The sequence below is a fragment of the Heloderma suspectum genome, chromosome 2, assembly GCF_057233095.1.
Source record: "Heloderma suspectum isolate Gila_16-S chromosome 2, 16-S_ref, whole genome shotgun sequence".
In the NCBI taxonomy this organism is placed as follows: Eukaryota; Metazoa; Chordata; class Lepidosauria; order Squamata; family Helodermatidae; genus Heloderma; species Heloderma suspectum.
The window spans coordinates 5,185,540-5,201,708 of NC_139459.1; the positions used below are offsets into that span (position 1 = coordinate 5,185,540).

Here is a 16,169-nt window from a genome sequence, read left to right on the forward strand (position 1 = left end):
CCAAAAGAGGGTCTATGACCTCCCTGGCGAAGGCGAAGTACAGGCTGAAGGGGCAGGATTGCAGCTTGAGGTTGATAGGCATATGGTCAAGGAACACCTAATGACTTTGAATGAGTTCAAAACTCCAGGGCCAGATGAACTGCATCCTAGAGTAATATAGGAACTGGCAGAAGAACTCTCAGAACCACTGTCAATTATGTTTGAGAAATCATGGAGGACGGGTGAAGTGCCAGATGACTGGAGGAGGGCTAATGTTGGCCCTGTCTTCAAAAAGGGCAAAAAGGAGGAACCTGGGAACTACAGACCAGTCAGTCTGACATCAATCCCTGGGAAAATTCTGGAGCAGTTGATAAAGCAATCCATCTGTAAGCACCTTGACAACAATGCCGTGATTACTCGAAGCCAACATGGATTTGTCAAGAACAAATCCTGCCAGACAATTCTGATCTCATTTTTGGATCAAGTAAACTCCCTTGTGGACTGTGGGAATGCTGTAGACATCATATACCTTGACTTCAGCAAAGCTTTCGACAAAGTGCCCCATGATCTCCTGATGAGCAAACCAGCTCAAAGTGGGCTAGATGAAACAACGATCCGGTGGATCCACAGTTGGCTACAGAATCGGACTCAAAGAGTGCTTCTCAATGGGACCTTCTCAAACTGGGGAGAGGTAATGAGTGGGGTACCACAGGCTCAGTCCTGGGCCCAGTGCTCTTCAACATTTTTATGAATGACTTGGAGGAGGAGGTGCAGGGAATGCTGATCAGATTTGCAAATGACACAAAATTGGGCGGGATAGCTAATAATTTGGAAGATAGAAACAAAATTCAAAGTGATTTTGATAGACTGGAGCGCTGGGCAGAAAACAAGAGAATGACATTGAATAGCGATAAATGCCAAGTTCTGTACCTAGGAAAAAGAAACCAAATGCACAGTTACAAGATGGGGGATATGTGGCTCAACAACACTACAAGCGAGAAGGATCTTGGAATTGTTGTAGATCACAAGCTGAAGATGAGCCAGCCATGTGATGTGGCTGCAAAAGCCATTGCTCTTTTGGACTGCATTAATAGAAGCATTGCTTCCAAATCGCAGGAAGTACTAGTTCCCCTCTACTCAGCACTGATTAGGCCTCATCTGGAGTACTGTGTCCAGTTCTGGGCACCACATTTTAAGAAGGATGCAGACAAGCTGGAGAGGGTTCAGAGGAGGCAACAAAGATGATCAGGGGACTGGAAACAAAGCCCTATGAGGAGAGACTGAAAGAACTGGGCATGTTTAGCCTTGAGAAGAGAAGGTGGAGGGGAGTTATGATCGCACTCTTCAAGTACTTGAAAGGTTGTCCCAGACAGTAAGGCCAGGATCTCTTCTTGATCATCCCAGGGTGCAGGACGTGGAATAATGGGCTCAAGTGACAGGTAGCCAGATTCTGGCTGACCATCAGGAAAAACTTCCTGACTGTTAGAGCAATACGACAATGGAACCAATTCCCTAGGGAGGTGGTGGGCTCTCCCACACTGGAGGCATTCAAGATGAGGCTGGACAGCCACTTGTCAGGGATGCTCTGGCTTGGATTCCTGCAATGAGCAGGGGATTGGACTCGATGGCCTTGTAGGCCCCTTCCAACCCTACTATTCTATGATTCCAACTCAAAGCTGTGCACGGGCAGGAAGTTGACCTGTGCATATTTATTTATTTATTTATTATTAAATTTATTAATCGCCCATCTGGCTGGTCACCCAGCCACCCTGGGCGATGTACAACATACAATAAAAACATTTTCTAAAATACCCTAACCCACCCCAAATGCCTGCCTGAACAACAGCGTTTTTAATGCACGACGGAAGCTCATTAAAGAGGGGGCATGGCGGAGTTCCCTAGGGAGGGAGTTCCACAGAGTGGGGGCCACCACAGAAAAGGCCCTCTCCCTCGTCCCCACCAGTCTAGCTGTCCTGGCTGATGGGACAGAGAGAAGGCCATCCGAGGCTGATCTTGTTAAGCGGCCTGTCTGGTGCTGCTGGAGGCGCTCCTTAAGATAGGCTGGGCCGGAACCATATAGGGTTTTAAAGGTCAAAACCAACACCTTGAATTTGGCCCAGAAAACAACTGGTAACCAGTGCAACCCCTTCAGCACTGGAGTGATGTGATCTCGCCGGCAGCTGCCTTTAATCAGGCGAGCTGCCGCGTTCTGTACCAGCTGCAGTTTACGAACCGTCTTCAAGGGTAACCCCACATAGAGCGCATTACAGTAGTCTAAACGAGAGGAGACCAGGGCGATGGGAAGGAACCGATGGGAGCAGATGGTTGGGAAGGAAGGGCCGCAGCCGCCGTATCAGATGGAGTTGATACAGTGCTGTCCGGCTCACAGCTGACACCTGAGCCTCCATGGACAGCTGGGAGTCCAAAATGACCCCCAGGCTGTGGACCTGGTCTTTCAAGGGTAGCCGTACCCCATTCAACACCAGGTCAACATCCCCCAGCCTCCTCTTGTCTCCCACCAAAAGTACCTCTGTCTTGTCAGGGTTCAGCTTCAGCCTATTCCTCCCCATCCAGCTACTCACTGTCTCCAGACATTTGGACAGGGATTCTACGGCCAACCTTGGTGAAGATTTAAACGAGAGGTAGAGCTGCATGTCATCCGCATATTGATGACACTGCACCCCAAACCTCCTGATGATAGCCCCCAGCGGCTTCACATAGATGTTAAATAGCATCGGGGAGAGGATGGAACCCTGTGGCACCCCACAAGTAAGTGGCCATGGGTCCGAAACCTCCTCTCCCAGTGCTACCCTCTGGTACCTGCCGGAGAGGAAGGACCGGAACCACCGCAATACGGTGTCCCCAATGCCCAACCCCTCCAGGCGGTCCAGGAGGATACCGTGGTCAACGGTATCGAAAGCCGCTGAGAGGTTGAGGAGAACAAGGAAGGAGCATTCACCCCTATCCAGAGCCCTCCTCATATCATCTACCAAGGCGACCAAGGCCGTTTCATAGGTCTAGAATCAGATTTGCGGGAGGGGTAATTGGGGTAGCAGCCAGGAACAATCTTCTTGGGCTTGCAAAGTGCCTTCATACCATGTTGTTGCTCTCCATCTCCAGATGTGTTGGACTACAACCCCCATTATGCCAGCCAAGGACCATGCTAGTTGGGGACAATGGGAATTGTAGCCCAACACACCAAGCTGGGGAAGGCTGCTCCTGAAGGAACTGAAGGGTGGATGGACAAAGATTGTGCCAGGAGAGAAAGGGGGGGGCATGCTGTCAAACATTTTTAAACCTTACGGCTGCTGATGGGGCTAATGCTGGTCCAGCAGATTTAGGAGGAGGGATGAGATAATCGTGGCTTCACCTACCTCTCCCTTGCACCGGTTAAGTAAAAGAGCTTTTTATCCCAGTGCCCCTGCACACCAGCTTCCATACTGACAAATCAATCTAGCCTAGATTCTTGTGTTAGCACAGCAAGAAGCCACCTAGGTGTCACATCCCATCAGAGCTTCTAGAACTCCTTTCCTAAAGTCCTAAGCTACTTGACTTACCAACTGTATGGGCACTAAATAACACTAAGGTCACTAGAAAGCCAATTTCTAATTGGAGACAAAGACCAGTGTGTTACGGGCAAACTGTATCCCAGCCTTTGTCCTTGTTACAGGTTATTACATTTATTTAAAACCTGCCTCATCTTGAAGGTCAGGGCATATGGTCAAAGTCCCCTCACCCCCAGAGAAGTTACAGCATACTGTGACCCCAAATTGAGACTTGCTAGAAGACAGGAGCAGAGGGTTACCCTGTGAAGTGAAGAGCAGAACCAGAACCTGGAATTAAGTAAGAACACATAGCACTCCTCAGCATTTAGGGCTGTTAAGACATTTACCCCCATATTCCCCGGGAATATATCGCAACATATCAGTTTCTGTTTGAGCTAGTGAACTTGTTTTTTTTAGCATCTCAAAAAAACCCAGCTTGAATCTCGTTGCATTATTTCATTATAGTATTCAAGTCTATATGATGCAGCCATCAGAATGCCAGTTTGGAAAAAGACTTCATTTTAAAAATGTTTATCTTAACTTTGGTATCAGTTTCATAGCCTTGGGGCTGAGCTAAGTTAAAGAAAAAAAATCCGACAAGCTTAAAACTGGCCAATGGCAATCTTAAATGAGCAAAAAACCACAGATATTCTTTTTTTTTAAATGCTAAAGTCATTTAGTGACTCATACAAAAATGGCAATAATGTTGGATTTTTGTGCTAACCTCCAGCCTGTAAAAGAGTTGTTTTTCACCCCTCTTATCATCTGAATATGTTAAAGCAACAACACATAAACAATTATGTAGTCACTATCCAGTTAAACACTTTTGCTTTTCTATATTGCAGTGGATTGTATCAACATTTCCTCTTCAGGACTGCTTGCTTAGCTCTCAGTCATCTTTCCTGGGTTTGGAAACTAGAAAGCTAGGTTTTCCAGCCTACCTGAGATAGTGAAAGCAAAAGTGGGCAGAAGCCAGAAATTCAAAGGGCCACCCCAAATATGGGCATGGAAGGTGGGGCCTGAGTGAGGAAGTGTGGTTCCTTCAAATGCTGTGTTGAAACAACCAAAAATATGAAGACATGGGGAATTTCTGTGGAGATTAATTCCTGGTTTATTGCTCTGGTATCCCTTTTAAAGATCATGCCAGTGAGGTAGGAAGAAAAGCTAAAAGGAAATGGAGACTAGTCAGATACCTCACCTCACCAAATCATCATTTGCACAGCCCATAGCATAAAATCCAAACCTGGTTTGAGCTTCCAAACCTAGAGTTGGAATGTGTGGCTTAAAGCTGCTTGACCGCTTTTCTTCTCCCCCTGCTCACCAGCGTTCCTATTTCTCTGGTAGAGGGAGCTTCAGAGATGGAGTGATGGCAGTAACTTAGCTTTGTCAACCTTCACATCAAACCATAGTTTTGCAAACCCACTTCAAACCATGGCTTCTTATTGAACTGACAGACCAGCAGACATGTACCAAACTATAGCTACACTGCTTGCTTTTTCTTTTTTATTCGGCAGTAGTAGCTGTTGCATAGTAAAACAAACATTTTATAAAATTTTATATTTCACTGACTTAAACTCCACTTTTCTATACATTTTCTGTGCATTTATCCAATGAGTCTGCTAAGCTTACGTCCTAAATTTTGTGTGATATCTGATCTTTGGTGGAAAAGTTGCTTTGATCATGTCATGCAGCAGCCAACTTTTGGTATAACATGAGCCGGTTAAGGATGTGAGCAACATAGAATGAAGGGATTTTTATTTTCCTTATGTGTTCTTCTGCCATTTCTTGCTGGTTATATGAGCACAAGGCTGTATTGAGTGATGTTAGCTGGCTTCATTGTGGATCTAAGTCTGAATGGTTTTGATGTTTACCTTCCTTCAGGATTACTATGGAATTACATTCCCTGCTCCTGCAACCTTGACGGGCAGAGAAGGAAGCCTTGCTAACAACCCTTACTCAGGTGAGTTGTTGGTACCAAAAGGAGAAAGTGATGCTTAGCTCACTGTGGCTGTTGGGATTGCTGGATCTGTCTTTCAGAACTGTAACCCAGTGCATCTCCAGTGACCATACTGCAGACTTGTTGCTTAAATATATAGTGTTAGTTTATTTGTTTTTGTGGTTGGTGGCTGCTGCTTTCATACCCTGGTTTGTGAGCTTCCCAAAAATTTTTATGATGTTTTTAATGTAGAATTTTATTGTTTTAACTGTTTTGTTGTTGTACATCGCCCAGAGTGGCTGGGTGACCAGCCAGATGGGCAATTAACAAATTTAATAAATAAAATAAAAAAATAAAAAGAATCTGTCTGGCTGTTGTGAGAACAGAAGAGCATTTTGGTCTGATCCAGTCAAGCTGTTGTTATGTTCAGCTCAGGGTGGTTTAAGCAGCACTAAAACAAAGTGAAGGTCCAATATAACACATAACAGAAGTCTTCTGTTTAATAAATGCAGTTAAACATTACTAAGGGCTTGTCTCCTGGAAGTAAAAAAGGCTGGGCTCGCCCATCTCCACCCAGCAGGAATTCAGTGTTAGGACCTCTACTGAGAAGGCCTTCCAGGCTTTCATAATTTTTTTCTTACACTGTTAAGATGGAATGACTTGGGGCCACTAATGTGACTTCTACAAGAGCAGTAAGGAATGTTTTCAGTTTTGTCCACATGTTTACAAATACAAGTAGCCTGGTACCTAAAATAGGAAAATCCAATTTAATTTGAGTTAAAGTCCCTGAAAATGTGGATATTAGATAGTCTTGTAGAAATGTACTCTCTTCCTGTGACTAGGCATGAATTAAGGAGTTGTATTAATCCACTGCTGATCAGTAGTTTTTGCTTCTGAGAAATCTATCCCTTATAATACAGCTGTTACAGAAAGTTCTGTACTATCTGTGCAGACTTGGGTGAGAGCCCATTTAATCTTGGGTCTCTACTCTAGCTTTTGCCCTGATGTGTTAGCTTTCTATATGCAAGGAATTTTGTTTGTTTTCTATGGGAGAGCATCATGTGACCCCCCTGCCCCTCAGTAGTCCAAATAGTACAAACAAGACACCATGCCCATGTTGTCATCATCTGCTGTTTTTATGAGAACTGGTCCTCCAGTTCATCCTCCTAGAGGCTAAGGCTCAAGGATAGGTGATTGCCTCTTGGCAAGGTTGCCTAGGAGTTAAAGCAGTAATATCTGAAACGTGAGGAGCTGCTAGTGTGTCAGGAGAAACAAATGGATTAGCCAAGGGCTCCTGTAAGCCAAAGGACCACTATAGAAGAGGAGGCTTCCTGCTGTAACGGGGGTACACTTCCCTGGTGCTTCCTCCTTTTGCTCAGCCTGCACTGGAGGGAGGCAATGCAGTGGATTACAAGCGGTTGCGCCATTGTCACTGCTTAGGCAGAGATGCAGCAGAAGTAATGCATGTTCAGAGGAGGACTTCTTACATGAGCTGCTACTCTAGGTGTGGAGGCAGAAGCAGAGGGGCTTGGCTTCTCTGCTGGTGGCTAGTTCTTGCCCTTAACACTTTCCCTTTTCTCACTCTACAAATAAAACTCTTCAGATATAAGAGTGGAATGTACTTGCCCCTGTAATCTGCGTGCCTCCGCTTTCAGATCTCCAGGAAACATGAGTGGTTACAAATGGTCCAGAGTCAGGATTCCTAGGTTCTCTCTAGAGCTGGTCCTGTTCTGAGCTCAAGGCACAGCTCCTTTGCAATGGGAAGGGTCCAAGCAGAGCAGATGGGAGCCTTTTAACTTCAAGGGGGAGGGCATGTGAGACAGGCAAGGCCCTACACACAGCCCCTGGTATGAACTGCATGCACTTTCCAGATTTGGAGGAGGCTAGGATGAGGCTAGTTGGACCAGCCATCAATTTGCAGGGGGCTGTCTCTGGCAGTTAGAAGGTACTGTGGACTGAGTGATGGAGGGAGGGGAAAGGAATAATACTGCCAAGTAGACTTGGGTCTTGAAGTCCAGCCTCATCAGTTGGGCTTGGGAGTCTCCAGAGCTGCAATGTCTGCCCAGATCCTCGAGTGTAGAAGAAAGCCACATGATTCCTGATGTTCTTTCGTGGTGCTTTCTCCCCCCACCAGGTGATGTAACAAAATTTGGCCGTGGAGATTCTGCCTCTCCTGCACCTGCTACCACCCTGGCTCAGGCACAGCAGAACCAGGCACAGACGCACCACACAGCTCAACAGACCTTCCTCAATGCCACGCTACCGCCAGGGTACAGCTACACTGGGTTGCCCTATTATGCTGGCATGCCAGGAGTCCCCAGCGCATTCCAGTATGGGCCTGCCATGTTTGTAAGTCTCCGGAGCCACCAACACTGCGCTTGGGCTCTGCTGGGAGGCCTTTAGAGCTGTTTTTTCCACGACGCAACATTCTCGGGGATTCCATGGGGAGGATCCTCCATCAGATGGGAATTACAAGGCAAAGAGGGATTATGAGGACCGGGGTGGGGGGTGGGGGATTGCATCCTTCATAGCAGTGTGATTTGGGAGGCAGCAGATGCGGTTGTGTGAAGGTTCACCCCATAACAGTTCCTTCCTTCCTTTCTTACTGTGGGTGGGTTGTGTTCCCATGTTTGTGAAGTCTGGAAGGATTCCTGTTCTCTCCACCCCCAACGCCCCCATCCCAGTTTCCTGGTCAAGTAGGTCCTTTTTGTTTTCTCCTGGAGCATGTGGCTACGTCCCCTGGAGCTATTTGCTGTGCAGCTGCTTTTCTGCAGTGCACATGCTCTCTGATTGTGCTATGTTGTTGTCTAGATTATCGCCTGCGTGGGGTGAAGGGTAGCCCTGCCAAGAGCCAGGCCTCATCATTGCAGGCCTTTAGGAAGGCCCTGAAAACTTGCTACTTTACTCTGGCCTTCCCCTGGTTATGTTTTATTGGGCTGGGTTGTAGCTGCAGTTGTGTGTTGTAGCTTTTGTTTTATGCTGATGTTTGTTGTTTTGCTGCTTTAGGATCTTTGCTGCTGTTGCTGTTTTTACTGTTCTTGGTTTTTATTACGTGAGTTTTACTGTTGTATGTTGCCTGGGAGGGCTCCTACCTGAAAGTCAGCCAAGAAATGTTTTAAATAAATAAATTCAGCAGGCGAACTGTGATGGTTTGCGGAAGCATGTCGCCATGTGTGCACATGAGCCTGAGGACGTATGTCTCAGCCAGGAAAGTCGGCCAGATCTCCTGGGTCAGGAGTCACCAGCTTGTTCAGACCCGGAGCCTGCCTTGCTCTCCTAACTTCAAACGTGACATCCTCTGTCTGTCTGTCTGTCCATCCGTCCGTCCGTCCGTCCTCTATCTCTGTTCCTCCTCCTCATTTTCCTTTTTTTCTCTCCCCCTTTCTTTTTTCAAAACTTCTACAACAACAACGGAAATGGTGGCGTTGCCATGGGTGCAGCCTGCTGAAGACCAAGGTGCACCCAGTACTGGATTGTGATCCACCAGTTGAAAGCCAGCATTTGGTTAGGGGATAAGAAACTTCTCTACTAAGGAGAAGTAGAGGGCAGAGTCTTTTTCTTTTCTTTCTTTTCTTTTTTTAAGAGGAGACTATAGGAATTGCTGGACGAGCAAGCCTGCTGGTGTGAGGCGTATCTAGCAGGTCTAAAATGGACTAGAAATAAGAGTAAGATCAGAAGAAGTATATGAATTGCAGATACTAGAAAGAGTTTAGTTTTGTTGTTGCAGGAAAATAAAGCACTGAATGATCAGAGAGCTGCTGCAAGGACTCTTTTAATTTCAGGGAGTGTTGCACTCAATCAATATTACTGAATCCAAAGTTCTGGGGATATATATGTGTGTGTGTTTGTGTGTATGTCCTTCCTAGTGTGCACGGCCAGACGTGCGGCCAGCTTGAGCTGTGCACTTAGGGCGTAGGGCGTCTGGAAGCTGGGAGCACGTTCTGGTCATTTAATCAGCCTTGTAGGCTGTCTCTGTGGATTTTCACCTTTTGTTCACCCTGAAGCTGTACTTGGTGGCGGTGGGGTGGGGTTGGGGAGGCAGCAAAAGGTTACATGCCAGAGACAAGGGAGACGTGAGCCTCTGGAGCCACTCATCACCATAAAGTTAATGGATGTAACTGGGTAGGCACCAGTGGCAAATCATTGCCTACAAGATGTCTCATAAACTATCTGGAGGGGTCAGGAGATTATGTCTTTTTAGAATGTTTACATCTTAAACAGGCACACTAAATGCACATGTATATGTTGGAAGTATTAATTGGCCAATTAATATTAATCTAAGATAGGTTTTGCAAGCACACACTGTAAGGGACTTCACATGTCAAGGATCCAATGATTTGACTTTGAATCTTGGGTTTTGTAACTTTTCTCAAATTCCCGTAGCTTCAACCCATGTTTGTTTAACATTTCGCTGTCAAAATGACGTATATCCCCTTCACTACTGGTCCCTGCATATGACCAGGCAAAGCGGACTGAGGAAGGACTTTGGGGTGTGCACACAATCTTCCTTCAGATCCCAACATATTGTTGTTATCTAAAATGAACTACCCATGGCTGTTCCCTGTGGGTAATATGAGGGTGCTTTGGTGGACAAAATACCTGCCTTTCCCTGGAAGCTCTGTAAGAAAAGCAGCTCTAGACAGGTCCATAAAATGCAAATGAAATCTGTTTGAGGTAGATTGTCAGTTCATACAGTCTAGGTGAAAAAGGAAGAGAAGATGAAAATATTTCTTGGAGACTGGCATTATTGGATTCATGTTCTTGGGAAAGCTCTAATTTTTTATTAGGTTTTGTGAGGGGAGGCAGTAAATTCCACACTGCTGCCATGTGGATGGTTCTCACCAAACACCTGAAATAAATACGTATTCTATGGTGTGACCATACTTGGAATACTGTGTACGGATCTAGTAACTGCATATAAAAAGGATATTGTAGCATTGGAAAATGTGCAGAAAAGGGCAGTGAAGCTCTTCAAGGGGCTGGAGCAACTCCAGGTTACAGGAAAGGTTACAACATCTGGGACTCCTTAGGAAAGATCATCACCGACTGACTTCAGAGGAGCTTGAGTGTAGGCAAGAGGCAGAAGCACTTCCTAGTTTATCATCTTGCGCTCCAGTCACATTACATTTTCAGTAGCCATCTCTACATTTCTACTCTACCAGCACAGTTAAGCCTCAAAAGATTATTTATTTATTATTAATACTTATGTACCACTTAATACAATAAAATCCCTAAGCGGTTCACATATAAGTATTAAAAATCACAGTTAAATACACTGTTCAAAACAATTCCAACTCCTACTACAATACGAAACAATACAAGGAACAGTTAGACGGAGCGGCATATGATTAATTGCACTTACTTACAAGCCAGAGAAAGCCTGGGTGGACACATGCATTTTCAGGAGGCATCTGAAACATGCGTTTTCTGCCTCCTGAACTGTATGGGCGAGGGTTTTCCAGGGGGTGGTTGCCGCCACTGAGAAGGCCCATCTTCAAGATATTACATGGTGACTTTCTGCTGGTCGCAGAATGATCAGCTAGGTCTCCTCTGAAGATCATAAGGGTCGGCTGGGTGCATATACGTATAGGGGAAAGAGGTCTGCTAGATATCCTGCTCCCAAGTTGTTTAGGGCTTTGTATGTCAACATAACCTTGAACATGGCTTGGTAGCCAATAGGCAGCCAGTGCAGTTCTTTTAACATAGGTGTTATGTGAACACAGCTGGGTGTCCCAGTGAGCATCCCAGCTGCTGCATTCCGCACTAGTTAGCGCTCCCAACCATCCACAAGGACAGGGTTACCAGTGTATGGATCACCACGGCTAGGCTGCCCCTAATAGGTGCTCCAGGCCACTGAGGTCACCTGGGCCTCCAGGGACAAAGATGAGTCCAGAAGCATCACCAAACTATGTATCTGCTCCTTCAGAGGGAGTGCACTCCCATCCAGAACAGGCAAACACCCCAATTCCTGGACCTGGGAACTGCCCACCCATTGGGACTCTGGAATAAATGGTAAATTCTCCCAATGGAGGGAAGTAAATAGTGGGGTCCCACAGAGATCTGTATTAGGACCAGTGCTTTTCAACCTGTTCATAAATTGTCTGGAATTAAGAGTGAGCAGTGAAGTGGCCAAGTTTGCAGATGACACCAAATTATTTAGGGTGGTTAAAACAAAACGGGATTGTGAAGAGCTCCAAAAGGATCTCTCCAAACTGGGAGAATGGGCATCTAAATGGCAGATGTGGTTCAATGTAAGCAAGTGTAAAGTGATGCACATTGGGGCAAAAAATCCCAACTTCAAGAACAGCCTGATGGGAACTGAGCTAGCAGTGACTGACCAGGAAAGAGATCTTGGGGTTCTGGTGGACAGCTCAATGAAGATGTCAATCCAGTGTGCGGCTGCTGTAAAAAAGGCAAACTCCATGTTAGGCATAATTAGAAAAGGGATTGAGAATAAAACTGCCACCATCATACTGCCCCTATACAAATCTGTGGTGCGGCCACACTTGGAATACTGTGTACAGTCCTGGTCACACCTAAAAAAATATATTGTAGAGCTGGAAAAGGTGCTGAAAAGGGCAACTAAAATGATCAAGGCGCTGGAGCATCTCCCCTGTGAGAGGAGGTTACAATGGCTGGGATTGTTTAGCTTGGAAAAAAGGTGGGTCACGGGAGACATGATAGAGGTGTACAAAATTATGCATGGTGTGGAAAAAGCATTTTTCTTTCTCTGTCCTAATAGTAGAACCCCAATGGGGGCCATTGCACAAAGTTGATTGGTGGGAGATTCAGGACAGAGAAAAGGAAGTTCTTCTTCACACAGCACATAGTTAAACTATGGCATTTGCTACCACAAGACATGGTGATGGCCACCAACCTGGATAGCTTTAAAAGGGGTTGGACAAATTCCTGGAGGAGATTCTGTCAATGGCTACTAGTCCCGATGGCTATGTGCTACCTCCAGTATCAGAGGCAGTGAGCCTAAGTACACCAATTACTGGGGAACATGGGCAGGAAGGTGATGTTGCATTTGTGTCCTGCTTGTGAGTTCCTGGTTGACAGCTGGTTGGCCACTGTGTGAGCAGAATGCTAGATAGATGGACCTTTGGTCTGATACCCCCATGACTGCTCTTACGTTCTTACATTTTCAAGCCCCCTGAGCACAGTGGAATCTGCAGAGACTTATGCCCTGTTCACATGTTACTTTTCCCTCAGATTTTGCATCGTCATACCAAAAGAGAATTTAAGTTGCAATGCATACTAATGCATGGTTGTTGCCTGTTATCAGACCAAATAGTGTATGTGTTTGGATGTGGTGATCCCTCTGGTTTTCTTGAGCAGTCTCTTTCCAATATACTGGGATGTGAGGGAGTCCTGTGCCTGCCGAGAAAGTAGCATGTGAACTGGCACTCCGCTTCCATTGGTCTAGACCAGGAGCTGATGGGTCACACCTAGCATTCCTGTGTGTGCTTCTGCCTAGCTTGGTGTTGGGCTTCCCTGCTTTGTATTCCTGAGCTGTGTGGCACAGCCACATGAGAGAAGAAGCACTGCCTTTGACAGGTGGCAGGAGAAGCTTCCCATTAGAGCTGCAGCGTGACTGTTTTATCTGTACCCTTTTGCCTTCCTCCTTCAGGTCCCTCCAGCGTCGGCCAAGCAGCATGGCATTGGCTTAAACGCCGCTTCGACACCCTTCCAACAGGCAAGCGGCTATGGCCAGCACAGCTATGGAGCAGGTAACAACAGGAGCGCTTGCCGTTAACGCTCTTGTGTGGGCAGAGCTGCTGGACAGCCATGCGTGTGTGCGCTTGTGTGTGGCATAGTGGTGTGACCAGTGCTGGACACACTACTTTTGTTTAAAAAAACCCTGCCTCTCTTGGTCATGGGAGGAGGACATCCCTGTGATGATGTGCAGCTCCTCCCATTTGCTTCCAGGAGGCAGGACTTTGAGGCTTCTGCAGACCTTCCGGGGGTAAGGGGGAGGAGGAGCTTTCTCACTCTTCGTCCTGCCTCTATCGAGGTGGCAGGGGCTCCTGTCACTCTTGGAAATATGGGGCGGGGTCTCTGCCAAATTGACACAACTGCCAAATTAGTTAGGGGGGAACATTTTCTTTATTGGTTTGGGGTTTGCTATTCAAAACGCCTGACTCCAAGCAAGGGAAGAAGGAGAAGCTGCCTGAAGGCAGCCTGCTTACGGCAGTCTCTCAGAGCCCTGCGGTGTTGCGTCCCCCACTCCTGGAGCTGTTCTTAGCAGAGGATGATCCAGAGCCCCCTGAGGCGGATGTCCCTGGGGAATAGGTCACTTCAGGGGGCCCGAGTGCTGACCAAGGAGATCTGGGTCCTTGCGGGAGATGGCACTGGGACTGCTCCCTCGAGAGCTGGAGGGCTCCACTTCTCATCCGGAGGTGGACGTCAAGGACTGCCAGCATCTAAAGGGACTATGCAAAGATGGTGTTCAGGGGAGGAAATGCCCACGTTCAAGAGAGCTCCTTGCACGGAAAGGAGAAGTCATGAGCAAGGCCAACCTCATGGGTACTTCTGAACTGCTGCTGAGCCCTGGATGGGGCTCCAGGAACTCTGGTGTGAGCCTGTCTTCAGCGGATAGTTGTGGGAACGACACCTGTGCACAGCTCCAGGCCCAGCTTATGTGTTCGCTGCCTGCCCAGCTGTGCACTGGGCCCCCCTGTGCTTGGGCCCTGGGACTGCAAGCAGACCTGCCTTTGGATTTGACCTTGCCTGGCTGCCTGGCTCCCTGGCTCTCTGCTTGGACCTTTCCTGCTGAGACCTGGCCTTGGAACCTCGCCTTCGCTGTGGGCTCATTCCCCGGCCTTGGCCCTGACTGGAACAGCACGTGGGGTGTGGGGGCCAGGGAGGTCACGTCTGAGGCTGGGCAGCCTCTTAACACAGCAGCTCCACAGCCAGCAATGGTGTTCTGGGATGTGAGGCAGAACCCAGCTTGGCTACTCCCAGAGCCACCTGCTGCTGGATCTGGGGGTTGGCTCTTGCTCGGCTCTGTGTACCATCTGGCACACAGGTAATAGACACAGTGGAAGCAGGCCTGAGTGCAGATGAAGTCAGAGAAAATGGCCGAGGTGAGCACCCGCGATTTTGGGTGAGCACCTGCGAAGTGCTGCAGGTGCCGTGTTGGGAGACCCTGGGAGCAGAACTGTCCCAGTGCAGTTTGACAGCCCTGATCCTTTATTTCCCTTGCACTGGCGAAGCAAAGTCCTGGCAGTTGGACTCCTCCTCCTCCAATTCTTGATAGACCGTTACTCCATCTGAAATGTTACAACTGGATTAAGTGGGTGGTGGTGGTGGTGCAGGTGATCGGGTTAAAAGGGAGGCAGATGTGAGAAAGAGAGAGAGAGAGAGAGAGAGCTCAGCTGACACGGTCGGTTCCAGACCTGTGGGAAGTTGAGGAACAGCAACAAGGAAAGGAGATGCAAAAATGCCTGTCCATGTGTGTGTATGTGCATGTGCCCATGCCCAGAGCCTGTCCTGCAAGGCTTCCAGCTAGGGCCATGAGGTGTTCATGGCAGCCTCTCTGCCTCCCAGTGTGCTCTGGGGTGATGGATTCTGGGGAAAACAATCTGTCTTTGAGCAGCATACTGGTGCCTGTCTCAGCAGTGAGACCTGGGAGGGCTGGAAACTCCCTTTCTGAACCTGAGAAGGGCTGGGGGGCTATGTTCAGCAGTCATGTAATTGACCTCACCTCCACCCCTGGCAGATTACTCCAGGTGGAAGTCCTTTGCTCCTCTGCTAACTTTGCTCCTCTGTTAACTAGCCATGCTGATAAAAACAAACAATTCTAACTCCTCACCTACCTGCATGTACCGTTGAGTGTTCTCAGTCAATAGTGGTATTTTGGAAGCCTTTGCTGGCAGTTAAACCTCTATAGCTGATTAATACACTTCAAACAAAAGATGCACCCAAAATTGTGTTACATCAGATCACCGTTTCATTTTTTACTAACAAAAATTCGTAAGGGAAAAATCTTTGGATCTATTTTCATTTTTATCACAAAATGTATGCTTTCAAAGCATAACATCAAAATATAACATAAAAACATTTCTTGCTATTATAAAGCAGAGCATTGCTAAATATTTTAAGGACTTAACAGGAAATAATATTTCCTAAACACTTCTTGTTACCTAAAACTTCTAGTCCTGATAGTATAAAGGAAGAGCTTTTAACTATCAAGTTTCCTATTCAAGTCTGAATAGGCTTTTCAGCTGACAGATTCACAGGTATGGTGAGCTTCTAGATGGTAAGAAGCTACTTCATTCCAAAATCAGAGCATCCTTATCTCTTCCTATGGAGAGATGATCTCAAAGTTGTTATTATTTATGGTCCCATAAATCAGAGCTTACAGTCTTGACTTAAAACAATTCTTAAATTAAGACATGTAAAGAGGCTTACATCTTTCAGGCCGGATAAAATTAATTCTGAATTACTTGTTTGAGAAATAAACTCCTTACTCAAAATGTATTAATTAAACCTAATTGTATATTTTTGCTAGACAGTTGTATATCAAGCCTTTACATGTTTCTACCTCATACAATATTTTTTGCTCATTTAATTTATATGTGAAAACTTCAAATATACTTTCATCCTTGGATGATATAACAAAGCTTTAAATTTCAGCACCGTTCAGATAAACCTTCACCCTGGCCATTAAATCTTTCAACTCTTCATTCCTCAAATCATTCTTT

The 16,169-nt window shown here is 46.6% G+C and overlaps 1 protein-coding gene across 5 annotated transcripts in view; it reads left to right on the plus strand.

Moving 5' to 3' along the window:
• The window catches only part of UBAP2 (ubiquitin associated protein 2), a 158,526-nt gene that overhangs the window by 130,852 nt on the left and 11,505 nt on the right, over positions 1-16,169 (plus strand). For all 5 annotated transcript variants that reach the window (XM_084832803.1, XM_084832804.1, XM_084832807.1 and 2 more), the window contains 3 exons: positions 5,406-5,484; positions 7,595-7,809; positions 13,094-13,193. In XM_084832803.1, the coding sequence (XP_084688929.1) occupies positions 5,406-5,484; positions 7,595-7,809; positions 13,094-13,193 (394 nt within the window). The remainder of the gene's footprint in view (positions 1-5,405; positions 5,485-7,594; positions 7,810-13,093; positions 13,194-16,169) is intronic.